Here is a 20,590-nt window from a genome sequence, read left to right on the forward strand (position 1 = left end):
TTTAGACTTATTTATCCAGAAAGTAACATTTTTCATAACATCTTTAAAATGAGTCACCTTGAAGGAACTGTCATCTTGACAAACACCAGTTCTCTTACTCCAAAAGCAACAGGATAACAGGACACTGAAAGACTTCCCTAAAGCAAAAGATTTTTGCCCATGAAAAAGCTAAATTATGAGCGATGAAGCCTGTACTGCATCAACCTGGCAATGTACCTGCATAAATGTTTATGCATTCATAACATTGTTTTCCAGGAGATTGTATGACAAACCTTAAGCAAACCTTCAAAATAGTTTATCATTTTCCCTTTAGCTATGACATTCTTTTTAATGTGACAACCATAGGACAATTTCAGCAGTGATGCAGAGATAAAAAATAAAGTCCTACCAGAAACACGTCGAATCACACACATTTTTGGAAATGTCAGTTAAATCAGACCTCTGAAGCATGACAAATAGAGAAATTCAGCCTTTTTCTCACCAGCCCTGAAACTGGAGTCATTGCCTGCTTTGTTTCAGACTTCTTGTTCTGTTCTACAAATGACTCTGCTCTGTTCTCTAGGGGTTGCACTACTACTCATTTTTAGACCAAGGAAATAAAAAGTCTGTTTAAAAGTAGCATTCTATGAAGAGACTTCTAAGAAACAACTCTTTTCTTTGTTTAAAATATAAACACAAAACAAAGTCAGAAATTCTTTTTGCCCCTTTTATTAAAAAAATTCATTACAGGTGACATACAATTGGCAAAGATATATATGACAATATCTCGACTTTTAAGGAAACTATTTACAAAGACTATCACAAAGTGACCCCGTGTGTACAATGACCAGATCCTGCATTGGTTTTACACAGTGAAAACTGGTTTTCTTCCAGTTGTTCAGGTGATTCTATTTTCAGTTTGTCTGTGTGATCAACAACAGCACACTGGCTTCAAATACATTTATTTTGGATATCTGTAAGTGCCCACAGTGAAAACCTGCACACAGTACCTGCTATGAGATATCAGAGAGAAAAAAAAGTGTCCTTTATGTCTCTGACACCCAGATTTGTCCTTTTGTACCACTTCCCACACAGAAGGCTGTCACTCCAAGCCTCTCATTTCATTAACCAACATTTGATCACTAAGAAAAATATTTCCTAAACCATTTGTTTAGGGACCAGGATAGAGGACAAATCTTACCCACAGGAAACTCTCCAGAGCAGAAGGAAGTCTGTAGTGACAGAAGCAGATACAGAGTCTCAGTTTTCCAACAAACCTACAGAAAAACTTCAATTACACAGCACCTATATTAACAAGGGGGGAAGAAGAAGAATCTTCTTGTAGTCATTACCCATATTCTCAACAGCACTATACTAAATAAGAAAGAATATCAGTCCATATACCAAGATGCGTTTTCCTATATCCTGCTCTTGTTTTAGATCAGCTGGAAGCTTCTTTTTTCAGTTTTTCCAAAATCTCATCTGGTGTTGCTGATACCAAAATCTTCACCACTTTGTCACGTGATTTACCCCCCTGGTATAGACAAACACAGAAAAAGCCTATCTTTCAGAGCATCACCCTTTAAGATAAGAAAACTGCTCTTTATAAAATGCTGATAAACAAATCAAGCAGTTTGCCCATGATTCAGGAAAAACAAGACTCACATCTTTTTGTCTCTACCTTTTCACAACACAGTGCTCAATTCCTTGGTCATCTTATCCTTTATCACCACTCTTTAAAAGACTTTTACAACTACTCCATTAAACCAACAAATAAGAATAAAAAGCACCGTTTTTCATTGTGCTCTTATGCTCATGAACTATAAATGGAAATGGCTGGGAAGACTGACTTCAAGTACAATGAATTAATAAAACAAATTATTTATTCAGTGCAATGAATAAAACAAAGAGTTTCTACCAACAAAAGTCAAGACATGTAAATTCTAACAGACAAACTCTTGAGGCCCAGCCACAACCCAAGTGCTTACATACGCTCTTGCTTATGTGTGATAGTTAAATGTCAGAATCTTTTGATTCAAATACAGAAGCTACTTTAAAAAAAGGTGAAAAGTTATTAATAAACTGTACATTCTCTGTAGAACACAAATTCTGTGAACTCATTTGACATGAAAACAAGAGAATCTTTGAAGAACACAGAAAACACGAACTACAGAGATTTGCAAGACATTGTCATAACTCTTCTGATTAAAAGATCTCGAGATCAGCCATAGTTCTTTCTACACTAAGTTTGCTCTCAATTAATCATTCCATTAACACAACCAAACTTTTTAAAGTGTCTTTCAGACTGAAATTGTAGCTCCCTGTACTCAACATGTAAGTTTCAAAATCTTGAATTTCAACGGCAGTAGGGCAAAACTGAAAGGAAAAAAAGGAAGTACCTTCTCTAAAGTAACGTCACTCTTCTTCACTTGGAGCACCTTGGAGAGGTAGCGACACAGCTCTGCATTTGCCTCCCCTTCTGAAGGAGGTGCAGCAATAGCTACACCTACTGCCTCAGCTGTCACATCTGTAAAAAACAGTTGGAGGATTTTACGCTCAAAATATTAAAAACATCCAATCATAGTTTCAAAAGCATTTTAATTTAAAACCAAGTAAATGTATGGATTAGCAGGTATGGCATTTTCACATTTCATAAAGTCCCTTGACAGTCGGCCAACACAACCAAATATAAACTCCTGACAATACCAGCAATGAAGCCCTGATGCTTTGCAGGGTGCAGTAATGCATTACCAGCCTTCTCACCGTGGGGTCAGCTCCAGTGGGCTCCCCTGTTGCCCATTCTTGTGCAGGTGCTGTCCTGCTCGGCACCACGTAACACGACACAAAGCAGGTCACACCCCAAAAGTCGCTTGTTAAATCAGTGTGCACAGACCAGGAAATTCCCGTGTTCCCAAAGGGGCCTGGACACTGCCACAGCCCGTGGGTCCCGCACACACTTTGGGATGTGAAAGCAATCCCAGTGCGTGCAGGAGCAAGCCCACGGCTGTAGAGGGAGAACATGTTGTATTAGATCCAACTTTTATGGCTTTAATAAAACCGCAGAGACCCTAGAGGCACAGGCCGCACGAAACCACAGCTGCCAAACTGAAGGATTTAGGATCAGGATTTATCCCGTGCTCACCGCGCCACCCAGCGCTGTACAGGGGGGACGCGAATGAGCTACTCCTGGAGAGCCGAACTCCGGGCTTTAGTTTTCGGGCGGGATTTTGCGCGTTCCCTCCGCCCCTGCTCCTCTGGGTGCAGCGATGCCTGCCCGGTGCCCACAGACCCACCTGTGACGGCGCTGCAGCGGGCGCCGGGCTTGGCGCGCACCGCCACCCTCACGGAGCCGCCGCCCGCCGCCACCACCGGTCCCGTTGCGGCGCCCGGCTCCGCGGAGCCCTTGGCGGCTGCTTTTCCCTGAAACAGAGGAACAGGCGCGGTCACCGCGGGCACCACCCGCCCCGGACCCCTTCCCTCTCCTGGCCCTGCCCGCACCTTCCCGGGCATGGTCCCGCCGGTGCACCCCGGCACCGCCCGCACCCGCAGGAACCGGGCAAGGCTCGGCATGGCCGGGGCGGCCCTTCCGGCAACCGCGCCGGGCCCGCCCCGAAGCGCCTGCGCGCTCCGCACGGCCCGGGCCAGCCCCGAGCCCACAGCGGCTGCTCCGGCACAGCCCGGCCCGGAGCCCACAGCGGCTGCTCCGGCACAGCCCGGCCCCGAGCCCACAGCGGCTGCTCCGGCACAGCTTCACCCTGTGCCCACAGCGGCTGCTCCGGCACAGCTTCACCCTGTGCCCACAGCGGCTGCTCCGGCACAGCCTCCCTCTGTGCCCACAGCGGCTGCTCCGGCACAGCCCGGCCCCGAGCCCACAGCGGCTGCTCCGGCACAGCCTCCCTCTGTGCCCACAGCGGCTGCTCCGGCACAGCTTCACCCTGTGCCCACAGCGGCTGCTCTGGCACAGCCCGGGCCAGCCCCGAGCCCACAGCGGCTGCTGCGCCACAGCCCGGCCCTGAGCCCACAGCGGCTGCTCCGGCACAGCCTCCCTCTGTGCCCACAGCGGCTGCTCCGGCACAGCTTCGCTCTGTGCCCACAGCGGCTGCTCCGGCACAGCTTCACCCTGTGCCCACAGCGGCTGCTCTGGCACGGCCCAGGCCAGCCCCGAGCCCACAGCGGCTGCTCGGGCACAGCTTCACCATGTGCCCACAGCGGCTGCTGCGCCACAGCCCGGCCCCGAGCCCACAGCGGCTGCTCGGGCACAGCCCGGCCCCGAGCCAACAGCGGCTGCTCCGGCACAGCCTCCCTCTGTGCCCACAGCGGCTGCTCCGGCACGGCCCGGGCCAGCCCCGAGCCCACAGCGGCTGCTCCGGCACAGCCCGGCCCTGAGCTCACAGCGGCTGCTCGGGCACAGCCCGGCCCCGAGCCCACAGCGGCTGCTCGGGCACAGCCTCCCTCTGTGCCCACAGCGGCTGCTCCAGCCCGGCCCGGCCCCATCCCTGTCTCTGAACAGCGCCGTGCCCAGGGACAGGAGAGAGCTGCACAAGGCTGGACGTTTGACAGACGCTTCTACACACGGCCTGTGGACCCTGCGTGGCCTCCCCCTCTTTCCCCTTAAGAAAAGAAATTTTCTTTTTTTTTTTTTTCTTGCCTTCTCAAATGAATACTTTTAGTATAATGTGGGGGAGGGTACAGGTCTTTGTACACAAAGCCGTTCTGTTACTACAGGGTACATAGTGCAATACACTGAATGCTACATACATACAGCAATAGCGTCAAATTATTGTATGCAATCATTAAAACTCGTTGCACATCAATAATCCTTAAGTTTATACTATTTTTTTTAGTACTAGAATATCCAGTGATAAAATAACATAATTACAAGTCTCGTATTCTCATTTTCACATTATATATATTTTATAGGCACATATGTATATACAGTGGCTATTTGCATAACCAGTTCTATATTCCAAAACAGCCCTTCTAAATTAAGAGAGATTCTGGAAAGATCTGTTTGTTGCTGAATTTGACTTAATATTTATTTCTTCAGTGCAGCTGCAGATGTTCTCTGCAGTGCAAAGTCCATTAATTCTCCATGGCTCTTGGAAAAAGTCAAGATGATGGCAACATGAATGCAGCTTTGCTGATGTACTTCAAAAAAATACAGTAGCAATCCATGTCCACAGAGTCAATCCCAGGTAATTTTGGAAAGAAGTGCAAGATGGAACTACAGCAGCAGCTTTACTGTCTTTAAAGGACAGACTGGAGAAAACATACACAAGTTGTTCATAACAAGTAAGGATTTTCCAGTTCAAAAAATGAATTTTACTACATGAGAAACAAAGAGGTGAAAACACAAAGTAATTAACCACAAGGTACTACTTAAAACAAACTTTTCAATATACAGAGTACTTATTCCACTTAACATTTCATTTAGAGGAAAAGCTAAATTACAATCTACCAATAATGATGCAGAAAAAATAGCTTTTCTGGTACCCCTCAAACAAATTAGTTTTGTTTTTATACATTAAAGTAATTTAACAGAATTTTTTAACTGCTGCCAGTAGTGAGCTGAAGTCCACTGAGACACCAACACATTCCAGATCATCACGTGAAACTAAGTATAAAATATTATTTCTGGTATCTGTCCATCTTCTATTGATGTACCATTGTTGTTACCTGGTGAGCTATAAAAGACAAAGCATGTTTTGCTAGCAGTAGGAGATTCGTGGATCACTTTCTTTAAACCTTTTGTTCCATAGTGGGAATCAGGACCCTGAAAAACATCACAAGAGATTAGCAAGAGAATAGAAGTAGGCAAGATCCAAAAATTGCTGATGGTAACTGACTTGGGCTATTTTAGTAGTATAAAATTTCCGTACCCGTATCAAAAAAATTACATACAAAATCACAGTCAACAGAAGCAAGGGTTCTATGTCTAAATAACAAAAATATACTTCTTTCACAGCAGACTTAAACCAGTTGATTTTATCCAACTAGTGATGAATACTTTCTAGTATTTTTCCTTATCACAGAGGTTGTCAGTATTCTTACTCAGTTCCCTTAGTTCTCTCAGCTGCTTTTAATGTGCAGTTTTTTCCCAACCCACTGAACCTTGATTTCTGTATAGGGAATTATATTTCAAAGAATATTAAAAATTTTTTGAGAAATAAATTTTGTCCAAAATGCTAAGGGGAGACTTTCTGAGAACAAGTATTTCTTGCCTATTATTTCAGCACTAGTATATAAAAAGAGATTAAAAAAACAAAGCTGTTTTCTTGAATTTAGCTAGTGGTTAGAATATCCTTGAGAAAAGAAATAAAACTTAAATTTTGATAGAAAGCTGCCAGATTACATTTTCCAGATATTGCTTTTTCCCCCACACAGAACCACTGACTTCCATTAGAACTCCTTCTAACTCCTACATCAAGCAAAAAAGTAGGAAGGCACAAAGAATCCAGTTATGAATTCCATGCTGTGGTACAGAAGAGATGTAACAGTCTTACAAATTATAGTTTTAACTACATTCTTCTTTAGCCCTAAACTTAAAATAAATTCAAGATCTAGAAGACACTTTCCCATCAGAAGACTGATAAAAGAATAACTCTTGTATCAAAGTAACACTTTCTTCTGTACTGTTAGACATTCTTACTTTCAAGGTTGCACAAGCTGTGTAGCAAACCGTGGGCAGGATCTCTATGGGCTCTTTGAACATAACTCTGAAGGTGCTGGCTGTTCCATCACAGCTAAATCCAGTGTCGTTCTGTCCCAGCGTCTGGTTCTTCTCATAATCAATTATCTGCACAAAAGCATGAACATTGTATTTGCATGTTTACAAGCGTGAGAAAGGTTCTGACTGCATGCACAGGAGAAGGTTGCAAGCAAACACTTGCCTACCCCACCCAGCCTATCTGCAAGGACAGTGCAATCTCAGCTGGGAAGGAGCTGTGATTTCCTGATACCATTGGAGCTGACACAGCAGCTCGGAATGATGGCTCACGAGTTTTACACGGGCTGTGGGCACTGCTCCAGCCAGGTTAAAGCCTGTGCTTGGGAGATGGAGAATAGCTCTGAGACCTTCAGCTTCTGACCTTCATACACACCATCTAATCCTGTGCTTAGATTTGCTGATCTCTGTACATCTTCACAGCCCACATGAGGGAATCTCATTTGCTGCCTGTGGCTAGTTTAGAAAACAAGTTTTTACAGATTATGTAGGCACTCAATGACACCTTCATAAAAGAAAACAAGAATTTGTGCTGTTATGTTTTATACAACTTATTTCTAATCTTGTTTCAGTATGAAAATTCTACTCAGATGACACAACATTTATTTTGCCTTCCATTCCAGTGGCGAGTAAGAATCACTACTTTCAGTGTAGCAATAGCCGATTCCTTCCCATTTTGGATTGCAATCCTGGTTCATGCTGCCCAATACCTCTTGCAGAAGTTTGATATCAGAGCTTTAGAGTAGAGCACTTCTTGTGATTACTGCACTAAGAAGAATCATACCAGTTTTAATAGTTTCTTATTAACTTGCCATAAAATTTTTAGTATTACCCATGCATGAAATGAAGCTTTATTCTAGGCAAAGTGTACTCTAGTTTTTTCCCCAGCCACAATCAATAGAAATAGTAACAATTAAAATGCTGAAGACTTAAGCCCTTTTCACGTAACAGATGCATTTGCAGTATACATTATCACTGTTTTATGACAAGTTTTAAATGTTTAACTCTCTGGAGCTCTGCTAGCACTGATGGAGAACCAAGAAGAAAGCTAGAGGCACAAGACTTAAAAAACTGTCTGAAAAGATTGTGACAAGAAAGTTTCAGATTCATCACTTATTAGAGATACTTCCAGGATAAAGAGAATCTATAGAAGATGGATGGCCTTAATATGAACCATAAAGGTTTATTTAGCCTTTCATTTTGAATCTGTGGAGGATCTTTTTCAAGTGAATCATTCCCACTTAATATGCATTGGTTTGTGTTGAAAAAAACTAAATTCTTTTCAGATTAAATAAATCCAGCAAACATCCTGAGGGAACACTCTGAATGCTTGCATCTGCTAACAAGAATTCAGCTGAGAGGTTCAAAAAAGGGTTTATGTGAACTAAAAATCCCCAGGTATGTTTAGTAGAGCTGCTAGGTTCCTGAGACCAACTCTTTTTCTAAAGATCCTGTCTAGTGCACTATGCTACTCATTTACATGGATGTACAGTTTGACAAAACCAAACTGAAGATACTTTAAATAGAGGATTTTGCAAGTGAGCTTTTAAAGTAAGGAATATGGAAAAGTCAAATGCCTTCAAAAATGTCATTCCAGATACATTCTGTTTGGAACATCATTAAGAGGAAAGGCACTATATTTTTTCTTTAGGAGATAGACACAAAATCCCTATCCTTAAGTACAGACTAGTCAGATAATAACAATCATCAAACAGGAAGCAGAAGACAATTTGTCATTTAAATAGAATGTCCACTAATGAACTTAAACAGCAATTCCAGCACATGCTGGAAGTGTAGAAAGATAGGGACAATAGAATTTCTGCCCCTATATGAAGTCACAGACTATTTATTTCACAAAATTTCTCATGTATCTAATAAATCAATGTGACATAATTATGAAATACATAGCACAGGGTAAAACTGTGCCAGTCAGGGAATTCTAGTATCTTGCTAGAAAGCTAAGAATCAAAACAAAACTAATCTCTACAAGAAAAAGAATTCAAACAGACTGAAATTCCACACTCAAAAAGGAAAACAAAATATAGTGCTGGATCAATACTACAAGAATACAATCCTGACCACAACATGCTAAGGGATCTAATGGGCTACAGGAGCAGAAAATACAATTTTAGTGGTGTCTTCAATCACCTGCTGGGACCAGGCAAGGGTCACATCAGGAGATGAAGCAGGGGGACATTTTTAGATGCTATCACTGGCCACTCCATGAGCCTGCTAACCAATTGCTCAGCAGGAAGAAACACAACCCTTGATTGGGTACTGAGTGATGAGCAGGATCAGATTCAAAATTTCATAATGGAAACACTATGTAACAGTGTCCATAATATACTTAGAGTCAACACTCCCACATGAACAACAAAAGCAAATCCCTCACAGCTGTGCTGAATTTCAAAATGAGAAAACTGAGGAACCTTGCTCAAAAGAAACTAAAAGGAACAATTACGAAAATCAAATCTTTTATAAGAAGCATGCAGGCTAGTGAAGGACATAACATACCAAGTACAGTATCAGTACACATTTCCTATTTGGAAAGGGGAAAAAAGGGGAGAAAAGGGGAAAAAAGCTGGATGTTGGGAAACACCTCCACTGAAAATGACTGAAGGACAGGAGAAAGGGAGCAGAGTTCCATAATGTTCTTCTTTTGCCTAGTCACCCACTTAGGCCCACTTGTGACAAAACACAGCTTAGACTCCTGGCCTATCAATTGCTCCCTCCCAAATATAGACCAAACCTTTTGCAAGTGTTACCAAGTGTGGCTTCCTTTTGCAAGTTCCTACAAGTGTACAAGCCTATTTAAACATAATATACTGTACCTGTATATTAACTTGATAGTCTGTGGGTCCATGAATAGATCCATACAATCCAAATCCCACTATGGAAATTCTTCTGTTAACTGTGAACCTGGTAACACACAAGAAAGGAATTCAAACAACTGTGGTGAGTGTGTTACCTTATTTCAAGTAGGAAAGAGACTCCCACTGAAAAGTAGGGAAGTAAACTGAGAATGACATTGCTTTTTTTTTATTTAAACAGCATTTTAAATTTAGATTTCAATACTAAGAAAAATGTTCTATTAGCTTTATAGGTTAAAGCTTTCCTAATTCCTCAAGGTATTCAGTATTACTAAACAAAACACAACCAGATTCTTTTCAGTATCTCCAAAATAAAAACTGATCAAGACTTGGTATTTCAAAAAGAAATATACAGGTAACACTCAATCATTCTAGAATGCACCCAATCCTCCCCAACCACATTCTTTGCTAGTTTGTATTTTATGTGTGTAATAGCCTAAATTATTTTAAAAAAGAAAAAGATCAAAGGTGTGCAACAGAGCCAGCATGTTTGCTGCTCTATCTTTTAACAGAAAGTCAAAGTTGAATGATTTGTTCCCTTTCTCCCCACACACTTCTGTGCCTCCATCAAAGTTTCTGAAGTCCTACCTAATCCGGTCGCTCGTTCCACTGTAGCCCCAGCGACTCTCCACCTGCTGGAACCTGTTGATGCTGCATTCTTTTCCTCTAAGGCAACACCTTGGTCGGTCAATATAATCTACTTTAGGTTTAGGATTGACAGTGAAGTGCAGAAAGAGATTTACTACTTCCCGATCCGACAAGATTCCAGATTGAGCAGGGCCTGTGAAAACATAAACTTCTAGGATGATTTGAAGGATTACTCCAGCTGTTGTATTTAAACCACACATATTCACAAACTGAAGACAACAATAATATTTTCCAACTGACAGAGCATAATCTGCAGAATGTTTTGCTTTCATTTGTGCATCACAACTCTCATTAGTGCAATATTAATAACAGAATTTAGTGTTAAGCATCCAAACACAGCACTGGGAAATGGCCCAACAGTAAGACAAAGAACTCCAAAACTCACCAGCTGCAAACTCTTCAATTGTCATTAATGGAAAGCGGATTAAGGAAAGAGCTCTTCCAAGGACTTTTTGTTTGTTCCCGAATGTCACAGGCAGTTGTTGTCTTTGACATTCTGCTTCTGCCCAGCGAACAACAGCTCCAAAGAGCCTACTTTCTCGAATACTGAGAGTGTCCCTTTCTAGAACTGCACATAATGTGTCTAAAAAAAAATGTTAGCAGCTTTAGATCAGTTTTCATCCAAGCCAGTAACAGTGCTACATAATGTCAGCTTAAAATACTAATTACACACTAAGAAGATTCATAACACGACTATTAGCTTTGTCTTATTATTATATGTGTGTATATATTACACTTCATTTATCTTACATAAAAAAGTAGTTTCTCAATGATACGTAGATTTCAAACTAAAAATTAATTTTCCTGCTATGAAGACAGGATATGAGCTTTCTTCTTGATTCCTAAGAGTGTAACTAATCTCTGGAGTGATAACAAATACCCTGAAGAATTTCCATTGCTAGGGCAAGATCAAAACTGAAAGTCACCAAGCAGCGAATGCACACTACTAAAAAATCAAGTTAGTCCTGATGACAGTAAAAAAACAAGTGTCATGTTCTCATCTGGGCAACCACCTGCCCATCTGGATCAACTATAGCCAGAAGCAGCAGTGGTACACAAAAACCAGTTTAAAGATATATGAAAGTCATCTTAAGCATTGACATATTTGCTATCCACAAAGCCTGAAGGTGAAACACAAGATCTGAGGCAAGGTAGGTGTTTAAAAAGCAATTTATCCTGTATTTATTACTCCTTCTGGCCTTCTCTGAACAAGAGGTATGCACAAATTATCATAGAATACAAGTCAAAAAATAAATGGGTTTTTATATTCTGCATCTTCTGTCTTTGGGAATTTTTATCTGCCTTGAATTTACATAAGGCATGTTTGCAGTTATAAAAACTAGCATATTGGAAAGTCAAAACAGATTCAGACCTACCAAGACTAAAGATCACTCATAGTCTGAGTACAAATCCTACTGAATATGAGTTAACAATGGCTTTGAAATTCCTTTATGCAGTGAAACACCTTCCTGCAGTCTGAATTTTTCCCACAATCTATCTGAATTGGAGTAAAACCTTAGACACATAGAGTAGCAATGAAATTGAATAAGCAAATTTACAACTGCTAGCTTTTGATAGAAGATTAAACAGAGAAACTCACAGTTTATGTATTCATTTTTTAAAGCAGATTTCATTAATTGTACCTGATCTGTGCAACTTTGAATAGGTAAGTACCATGTAGCAACACCTGTTGCACGTGAAAAGCAGGTACGGATGCCTCAGGGATGAGGCACAACCCTCAGCAAGTGAAAGCTTTGGCTTCAATGATTTGTGGTGTCACCCAGCTCAGGAGTGAAGCTAAAGGAAAGCACTGCAGGGGTGGATGGCCAGGAAGGGAAGAAGTGCTTGGGACTCTGCACACTCAGATGGGGAAGGAACTATCCTGGGGTACTGACATTTCATGCTCAGGACACACAGAATGACTCACCTATGTCGATATCTGTAAAGCCTTCTGCACTGATGGCATCCATAGTGCTTTTGTCTATTGTGTCGAGACAAAGACTAGCAAGCTGAGGTTCATCAAACAAACGAGCCTGGAAAGATTAAAAAGTACATCTTAAGCATAAAGCTAGTAAATTGCTGATCTTAAAAAGCAAGCATTTTACCTCTAGCATACACATAAATTAAAATAAATTTATTTGTGTAAGTACTCTTTGTGTTTATACCTTAAAGAGCACTTAAAATCTCAAAGGAGTACATAATTAAGGAGAATTAGTAATTTTCCTCCAATTAGGAATTCTCTCGTAAATCAAAACTAAGCTTAAATTTACCTACTTGAGTAAGCAGCATAAAGGCATTATCTGCTCGGAGATGCTTTGTTAGGAAATCCACACAATGTGCTTCCAGGGCAGGGACTGCATACTTTTTAGCAGTGTATAAAGTAGTCATGACTGTTTCTGGACCAATTTGGACTTCATCTGAATAAAGAAACCTATAAATCAATACACAAATACAGATCATACAAACATATCTTTAGAGGGGCAGCACAACACAACAGTCTCTTTGCATTTAGAAAACAGGCCAAAGATTTGTACTGTCAACAGTGCAACAGTTGACCTTGTAGCATTTTTGTAAATAAAAAAGGTAAGTTAAAAGGTTCAAGAAAGACTATTATGTTAACCAAATGGCATACATTTGTTTTAAATATGTATTACTCCCTAGGACTGATCTGGCTGTACTAATTATACATAGCTCCCCCACTGTAAACAACAGCTGAGCTGCAGAATTACTTTACCCACGAATGCATGCTCTCAGTTAATCAGGAAAATATCAATGCACAATCCTCTATGGCTGTATTTCTAAAATTAATTTACTGACAGTGCACACTGGCTTCCCCTCCACGAGGGAATAGTGTCAAGGACTTAGATTGTGAGAACATCTTAGGTCAAAGTTACTCCTCTGTAGTATTCAGAGAGGAAAGGGAGTACATTCTAGCAGATGACCTTGACTCTTCTATTCCTGCCACAGCAAAACACTCTGGCTTGTCTCCACTGCTTGAGGCAAGAGGATTGGTTGAGATTTTAGCATAAGCTGTGAACCAGAAGAAAGGAGCCTCTACCAATACCAAGAAAAAAACCCTGTTTCCTGAGCAGTTGTTATTTGAGACCAGACAAGGTAAGATTTATTTTAAGGTTCTGTATGGAAAATAGGACTTTTTAAAAATAACTTTTCTTACAGGTGACATTTCAGATAATTTTAGGAAAATTTCATCAGCCTTTCAGATAACAATCAAGAATAGTCTGTGATTTACAAAAATACATTTTTCCCCGACACACACAGATAATTAAACATAATAAACCAGGGCTCATTAGCAAATGCAAAAATTCTACAATGAAAACCAAGTCTTTCCTTTATATTTCTTAGTATTTGTTACTCAGAACATCCTGGAAATGAATGACACACAGAGACAGAAGGTGTGTTTAGAAGAGTTTTTAAATGTAGCAGTCAGTAGTTTATATCTAACACGAGAAACTTGTGAAAATAACAGACTCATTAAGCTTTCTTGCAACATGGAGAAAATGAAGTATATAAAACCAGAATTAAAGTTTCAACTGAAGTTCTTCATTGTTTATATTTCTTATATTCCAAAAAGTCTCTAATTCTCAGTAGCTGCTAACACAAAACTAAATATGGTGTTAAACATTAAATTTGCTGCCACAATACAGGTACACATTTACCACTGACAGATTCCAGTCTACTCACACAGCCAGCTTGCACATCACTTTGGAGGTATGAATGATGCTCCAGACAAATTTTTTTAAACTTGATTTAAACTGAACAACATTTAAGAAGAATTAATTTAATTAAATGCTGACCTTTTTTTAAGTAGAAGTTTCAAAGAGTTCAACTAGAACTGATTTATGAAAGCTGTGAACTATTATTACCTGTTGATGAAAACGATGGGCTGACAAATTTAAGAAACAAATATTTCACAGGTACACTTTTGCATACTAAATTGACAAGATCTTCATTAAAGCACTAGAACAGTGCATTTACATTTTGGTTTAAAGATTTAAAATAATCAGTTTAAAAGTCCATAACTTTTAAACTGATGTATGTTGTATGACTGTATAGGAGCTTAGAGTCCAAATCACGTAAAGGTTGATTAACAGGCTGTAAAAAAACCAATGCCATGCAAACTACAGTATGCATTTTACCTAATTTAAAAAAACCAAACAAATCCCAAGTTGGTTTTGGAACATGATTTTGGTTTTATTCTTTAAGTGAATCCAATCTGAAGCCAATGAAGGGGCTCAGAGGGGCTCATCTGGCTTGTGGTTCATGTCCTGCTATACCTTCCATAGAAGCAGGGTGCAGTCCTAGGTGTGTCTCCCCTGTAAAAATCCCTTGCTCACATGTGCCAAGAGCTGTGTCTGTGTGCACTCTCCCCTCTCTGGCACGCCTGAACCAGCACAGATTTGTGTTCACACCATGCTCCTCCTCCACTGAACTCAGTGGGACTGACAATCTCCTTCCCCCTTCCCTCCTCTCTTTCCTTCTGAGACAGAAACAACCTAATTTTATTGGCATCCAGGATGAGGGAATGGGAAGCTGGGGGTGTATGTGCATAGTGGAAGAACATTTTTAGTGACCAGAACAAACAATTTTTCCAAGTGCCCATTTAACATTAACTCTCTATAAGCCTCTCATACATCTTATGCTGCTTTTCTTTACTCTCAGGTTAGCACTTCCTTCTCCCCTTGTGTGAGCATCCTCTCAGTAGCTGAAATGTTTTTACCATTAGAAAAGCACACTGGAATCTTTTTTTCAAGTTAGTCATGATTACCCCTTTATTTACTGCTTGCCAAAATTTTCTGAAAAGATTTTTGGAAGACAAACTGCTGACTTCCGCCATATCACTTTCCTGTATTCTGTGAACAAAGGAGAAGTTAAATTATCGGAAAATATGAATGAGATTCTCAAAAAAAAAAAATCTTAGTAAAGCCAGTAAAAAGAAACTGCAAAGCAGAACCCTACTGAGACAACTTGAACTTTCTCTATCATTGTTATTCAATTTGTAGTTAGAAACATATACATACACAAAAGTTGTTTCATTGGTAAATAGATTCAAACATTGTGACTTTGATTCTATTTCAGCTCTTAAGGATTTATCTGTCAAACTACTTTATTTTTTTCATCAAAAAATCTTTTCTTTTGATTTACAAGTAGCATTTGTTGTAGGTCTGTATGAAACTACAGGCATGACTTAACAACCATATGAGTAAATAAAGTGGAAATGAGCTGACGAACACTAAATAATTAGTAAAGTATGCCTAGAAAGTTTTGCATTACTTAAACATTTTCTTTATTTGATTCTCATTTGCTGTGTGTATTCAAAGATCCTGACTTAATTTCTAGCCAATATACCTCAAAGTGGTATTTGCAAACATCAAAGAAATGTCCTGTGAAAGGTAACTATCATTATCTGAGTGATTTACTAATGACAGAAAAGAGAGGCCAACAGTACAAGATATCATTCTTGACTCTTTCAGTCAACACCAGGAAAAGACCCCATGTTGTTTCCAGCATGGGAGAAGTCCTGTACTGGCATGTATTACGGAAGTTCTCCCTAGATACGTTTTCAACGAGGTATTACAACATATATTTATTTCAATATAAGCTCAAAGAAGTATACACAGCATGGAAGAAGGTCCTGAAGAGCTGGCTGAGCTCAGCAAAGCTGAGCTGTTTCAGCAGTCCCCAGTGTGGTGATATTCAGACAAGACACAAGCACCGTCAGTTTACTGACGCAAGTGCCCTGGCCATTACGCACTGGCAGCCCTACCAACACAAGATGCTTTTGTTTGCTTCTAACAACATCTCTTCATTCACTTCAACAGTGTTCTAATACCATCCCTCTTATCTTTACTTAGAAATCTCTTAGAAATCTCCGTGTTTCTATTTTTACCCAAACTTCTCTTATTATATCCTCTTTTCGCTGTCCAGCGTTTTTTTCCACATATATAGAGACAAACACATTTACTGTATGCACTGTCATTTACTTTTAATCTTTGAAACCAATTTGCTTGAAAGACACTTCCCACTACCTCTTGCTCCTCTGCACAAAAAAATCTATAAAGAACAGTTCATTTGCCAACAGAAAGGCATTGCTGGTGCATAGAAGTTTGTTGGGTTTTGTGCACATCACTTGCTTTAACTCCCATGCCCATGATTACCTAAGCATCAGGTGACTCTTCTAATTGTTCCTCTCTCTTAGGCCTCAGCAAAAGAAGAAACGTGCCAAGACCTGGGAGTTTTTCCTATTACAAAAAGCTTTGAGATACTACATATTTATTTCCAGGCAATAATATTACTTGTTTCCCAAATGTTCATTACAGAGAACTGTTTTATGTATTTTTTGGTTTATATTTTTTGCCTAGCAGAGTGTTTTCTTTGATAAAAACCTTAAGGTTACGCTGTTTAGTCATATTACCACACTACAGCCCAAGGCCCAAATAAACTATTAGTAATTGTTTCCATGAACACCATAAATTTTATTTGCCACTACACTGAGTAAAGACAAATGGTAGGTAAACTCATCAGTTTTGAGAGCATGTGAACTAGCAGATCCTACTCTGCCCAAACTGGAAATCATTAACACACTTTAATATCCTTTTTGCTATCACTGCACTCCCAGTCTCACACTCAGATGGTCTGGGAGTAAATATCAGCTGGTTACTGCCTTCTGCTGCATGTTCCCTCTGCCCAGGTATGACCACAATGCGTGTTATTATGGCAAAAAGATAAAACGATTTATTATCGTCGCTGACAAAGTGAGTAAGATGACTGACTTCAAAGTAGGTATCACATTTCAAGGTAAGTACCAAATGGAACTAAAAGGTTGGTCCAACAGCCTCTGTCCCTTCTTAGTTACTATTAGAAGATGGCCGGATAGTTGCAACACCAATGGGACCCACCAATTCCCATCACTGCACTTTAACAAACCAAAACACTGAATCCAGGAGCCCAACCAGACACCCACCGAGTGCTTCCCTAAACGGACAGTCAGCTGCCACGGGATTAGGGCACTTCTCTTGGGAAAACAGTGCAGGGTAAGGCGCAAGAAGGGACCGAACCACGGCGGAGGGGCGGTGTGACCTTGCGTGGAGCCCACAAGGAATTTCCGCGCCTTCCCTGCATCAGGGACGGGCAGCAGGGACAAGCCGGGCTCTGTGGGGACAGGACCGGAGGGGCCGCGGGGCGAGGGAAAGGCCCCGGCGGCCAAGCGGGGCCGCGGCCGGAGCCCCCCGCCCCGCGCTGACCTGAGGAGCGCCAGGAAGGCGGCGGGCTCCACGTCGGGCAGCTCGATCTCGGCCGAGGTGGTGGCCATGCCGCCGTTGAACATCGCGTCGAACACGGCGCTGCCGGCCGCCAGCACGAACCGGTGGGCGGGGATGCGCTGCTGGCCGGGCCCGGGGGGCGCCGCCCCGCCGCCGCCGCCGCCGCGGGCGCTGCCCTTGCCCACCACGAAGTGCACGTCGCTGAGCAGCTCGTTGGAGAACAGGAAGGCGAAGCGCTCCCGCAGCGAGCCCTTGGTGGCCTGCCAGTTGTACAGCGGCTCCCGCTGCAGCACCGCGCCCGCCTCGGCGGCGGCGACTCCCGCGGCGCTGGCGGGCGGAGGCTCCGCGGGCACCCCCGAGCCGCCCCCCGCGGCCGCCATCGCCCTCGAGGCCGCGCCGGGCCGGGCCGCGCCGGGCGCTCCGTCAGCAGCGCCAGCAGCGCCAGCACCGCCCCGGCGGCAGCGCCGGCCCCGCCCCGCCCCGCGCACGCGCCGCTGCCCGCGCAGGCCCGGCCGGGATGTGTGCGGGATGAGACTGGGATGGGCCCGGGATGTGACTGGGATATGTCCGGGATGTGCCCGGGATATACCCCAGGATATGCCCGGGATGTGACTGGGATGTGCCCCGGGATGTGACTGGGATGTGCCCGGGATGTGCCCCAGGATATGCTCGGGATGTGACTGGGATATGCCCGGGATGTGCCTGGCATATGTCCGGGATGTGAGTGGGATGTGACTGGGATGTGTCCCGGGATGTGCCCCGGGATGTGCCCGGGATGTGACTGGGATATGTCCGGGATGTGTTCAGGATGTGTCCGGGATGGGCCAGGGATGTGTGCGAGATGTCCCCGGGATGTACCCCGGGATGTACCCCGGGATGTCCCCGGAATGTACCCCGGGCTGTTCCCGGGACTGTGCCCCTCCCCGTGCCCGCCCAGGCTCCCGGCCCGCCCGTGCGCAGGGAATGCGCTTCCGGAGCCGCGGAGCGGGAGCGAGGGACGGGCAGGCACGGAGCGGCAGGCACGGAGCGGTAGTGCTGGTATACCAGCGCTGCCCGTGCGAGCGATGGGTTGCTGCGACTGTGCTCAGGCACGTGAAGTGCAAATCCATTTCCATAACGCCCGTTTCGCTGTGGTAACAGCGAGAACAAGGGCTGGGGACCCATTTTACATATTTCTGAAGTGAAGTTGAAACATCGGCAGATTTTAAGGCAGATACACCTTACAGTCCTGTGTGTCTCGGCATTTCGTGTTTTAACCTGCGAGGAGCCGAAGCAGCGCTCGCACAATTCACCGCCCTCGCTGCGGGCGGCCGGATCAGCCTGCGGGGCTGTGCGCTGCCCTCCTGGCTTTTGGGAAAGAAAGGGGAAGGAATAAGAGGTGTCTGCGCTTCCCCTGTCCTGTCGAACCGCTGCAGAGCTGAGGCGATTCCTTTTGCCATCTGCTGGGGTTGTGCTGTAACCACAGCGGCGATTTGCACGGCGGCGCTGGGAGCTGTTTGTCACCGCTCCCGGCTTGTCAGCATTTATGGAAGCGTGTGGCTAAAAGAGGAATAGAACATGTCACCGCTCTGCATTCAGGTTTATAATTAGGACCAAACTGAGACCGAGCAAATGCGGTCCGTTTCGCAGAACAAGTTTTTGAGAACCTTTAGCAAGATGGAAGCAATTTCAGCAGGGTAAACTATAGTGGGAAAGGGCACCAGAAGATATAGTGTACCAACCAGCAGCTAGCTTTGCACAGAGGCTATATTTAAAAATAAAATCGTACTGTTGACTTAGAAGAAGAAGATACCATCTCTGCACTTTTCTTGTCCCAAGGTGGACGAAAAGGGGAAGGAAGGAGAGCCCCACATTCCCTTGATAGCTTAGGGACAGAGATGCGAAACACTGACACCTTGGGCACAAATGGATAATTTTAATTTAAATGGGACCCTTTTTTTTTTTTTTTTTTTTTCAGTGATGGGATGGCCTGGGTATTAATGAGCATTTCTGTCACTGCTGTCTTTTTGCTTTTATTGTTCTGTGCTCACTCACAGGTTAACCTGTCAGCTGAGAGCCAACAGCCATGACTGCTCTGCTTGGAGAGAACCTTTCTGCAAAAAGTGTCAGTAACACTCTAGAGGAAGTTAACAGGGATGGAAGAGGGCTGAAGAAAAAGGGAAGGGTACACCAGAGAAGTAAAAGGAGGTTGGCTGAGGCAGACAAAGTGTGTTAGACAATTTCGGGGATGAAAGATGGCAAAGCTATGCAACACAGGGGAAAAAATGGAAAGACCTGTGTAACGGTCTGAGAAAGAAAATGGAAAGAGAAAATGAGGGGACAGAAACAAAAATGAAATAAAATAAAACAGAAGTCAAAAAAAAAATAAAAATAGGAAAGGAGACAAAGACAAGGGAGAAAGAAAAGGAGAAATGTGACAAGGATGTCCATCTGATCTGTTCAGCTAAATGCCAAATGCACTAATTGAAGCAGTTTTGAAAGTGAGAACTAAGAGTATATTAGTAAAGTATTTCCTTTTGACACTGAGCTTTTCTTCATGTAGACAATGAGCCTCAGACATTTGTTTCACCTTGTTATCTTTGTGTTAGCTTCCTTGAAAAAAAACCCCACAAAACCAGCCGGCTTTTCTTTGACATTCCCAGTGGGTGGATCACAGCCATTTTTAAATGTGATGTCATGGGATTGTATTTGCCAGTCTAGATCTGAAATAATACACAATGCTTTTCCCAAGAGGGCTACAGATGAATGTCACTAAAATGCCACCCCATTATTTGATTTCTTAGTGTGCTCAGGTTTTGTCTAGGAAATATAGCAGAAATTAGTATAGGATAAAAAAAAACTTACATAAGCAGTTCAATAAGACATTCTTTTGTTTGATCTCACGTATCAAAATGGTTACATATCAAGGGCTGCAAACAAAAGTTCAACAGTATTGTATTATATTATGTAGCTGTGAAGGTTGTCCTGATCTCTAGCCAGAAAAACAGAAGATCAGGGAGTGTCTACACTTTTGAGCAGCTAATCTTCAAGGTCTACATAATAGCCTGAGCAAGCCAATACTGAGCTGGTGCCTTTTTTCTGTGGAAATT

At 42.7% G+C, this 20,590-nt stretch overlaps 2 protein-coding genes across 2 annotated transcripts; both read right to left on the bottom strand.

Annotated features, from left to right (window-relative positions):
* Nucleotides 1-692: 692 nt before the first annotated feature.
* On the bottom strand, nt 693-3,574 carry C12H15orf40 (chromosome 12 C15orf40 homolog). Its single transcript, XM_033070196.2, has 5 exons — nt 3,478-3,574; nt 3,273-3,399; nt 2,379-2,506; nt 1,384-1,513; nt 693-1,284 (listed from the first exon to the last, which is right to left on the bottom strand). The coding sequence occupies exons 1-4, from the start codon at nt 3,547-3,549 to the stop codon at nt 1,421-1,423; spliced, it is 420 nt and encodes a 139-aa protein (XP_032926087.1). The 5' UTR covers nt 3,550-3,574; the 3' UTR covers nt 693-1,284; nt 1,384-1,420.
* Nucleotides 3,575-4,868: 1,294 nt separating this feature from the next.
* BTBD1 (BTB domain containing 1) lies at nt 4,869-18,011 on the bottom strand. The gene is made up of 8 exons (XM_033070808.2): nt 17,484-18,011; nt 12,496-12,652; nt 12,149-12,254; nt 10,607-10,804; nt 10,162-10,354; nt 9,535-9,622; nt 6,629-6,775; nt 4,869-5,752 (listed from the first exon to the last, which is right to left on the bottom strand). The coding sequence occupies exons 1-8, from the start codon at nt 17,879-17,881 to the stop codon at nt 5,594-5,596; spliced, it is 1,446 nt and encodes a 481-aa protein (XP_032926699.1). The 5' UTR covers nt 17,882-18,011; the 3' UTR covers nt 4,869-5,593.
* Nucleotides 18,012-20,590: the final 2,579 nt, after the last annotated feature.

Source organism: Catharus ustulatus, chromosome 12, assembly GCF_009819885.2.
Source record: "Catharus ustulatus isolate bCatUst1 chromosome 12, bCatUst1.pri.v2, whole genome shotgun sequence".
Taxonomy (NCBI): Eukaryota; Metazoa; Chordata; class Aves; order Passeriformes; family Turdidae; genus Catharus; species Catharus ustulatus.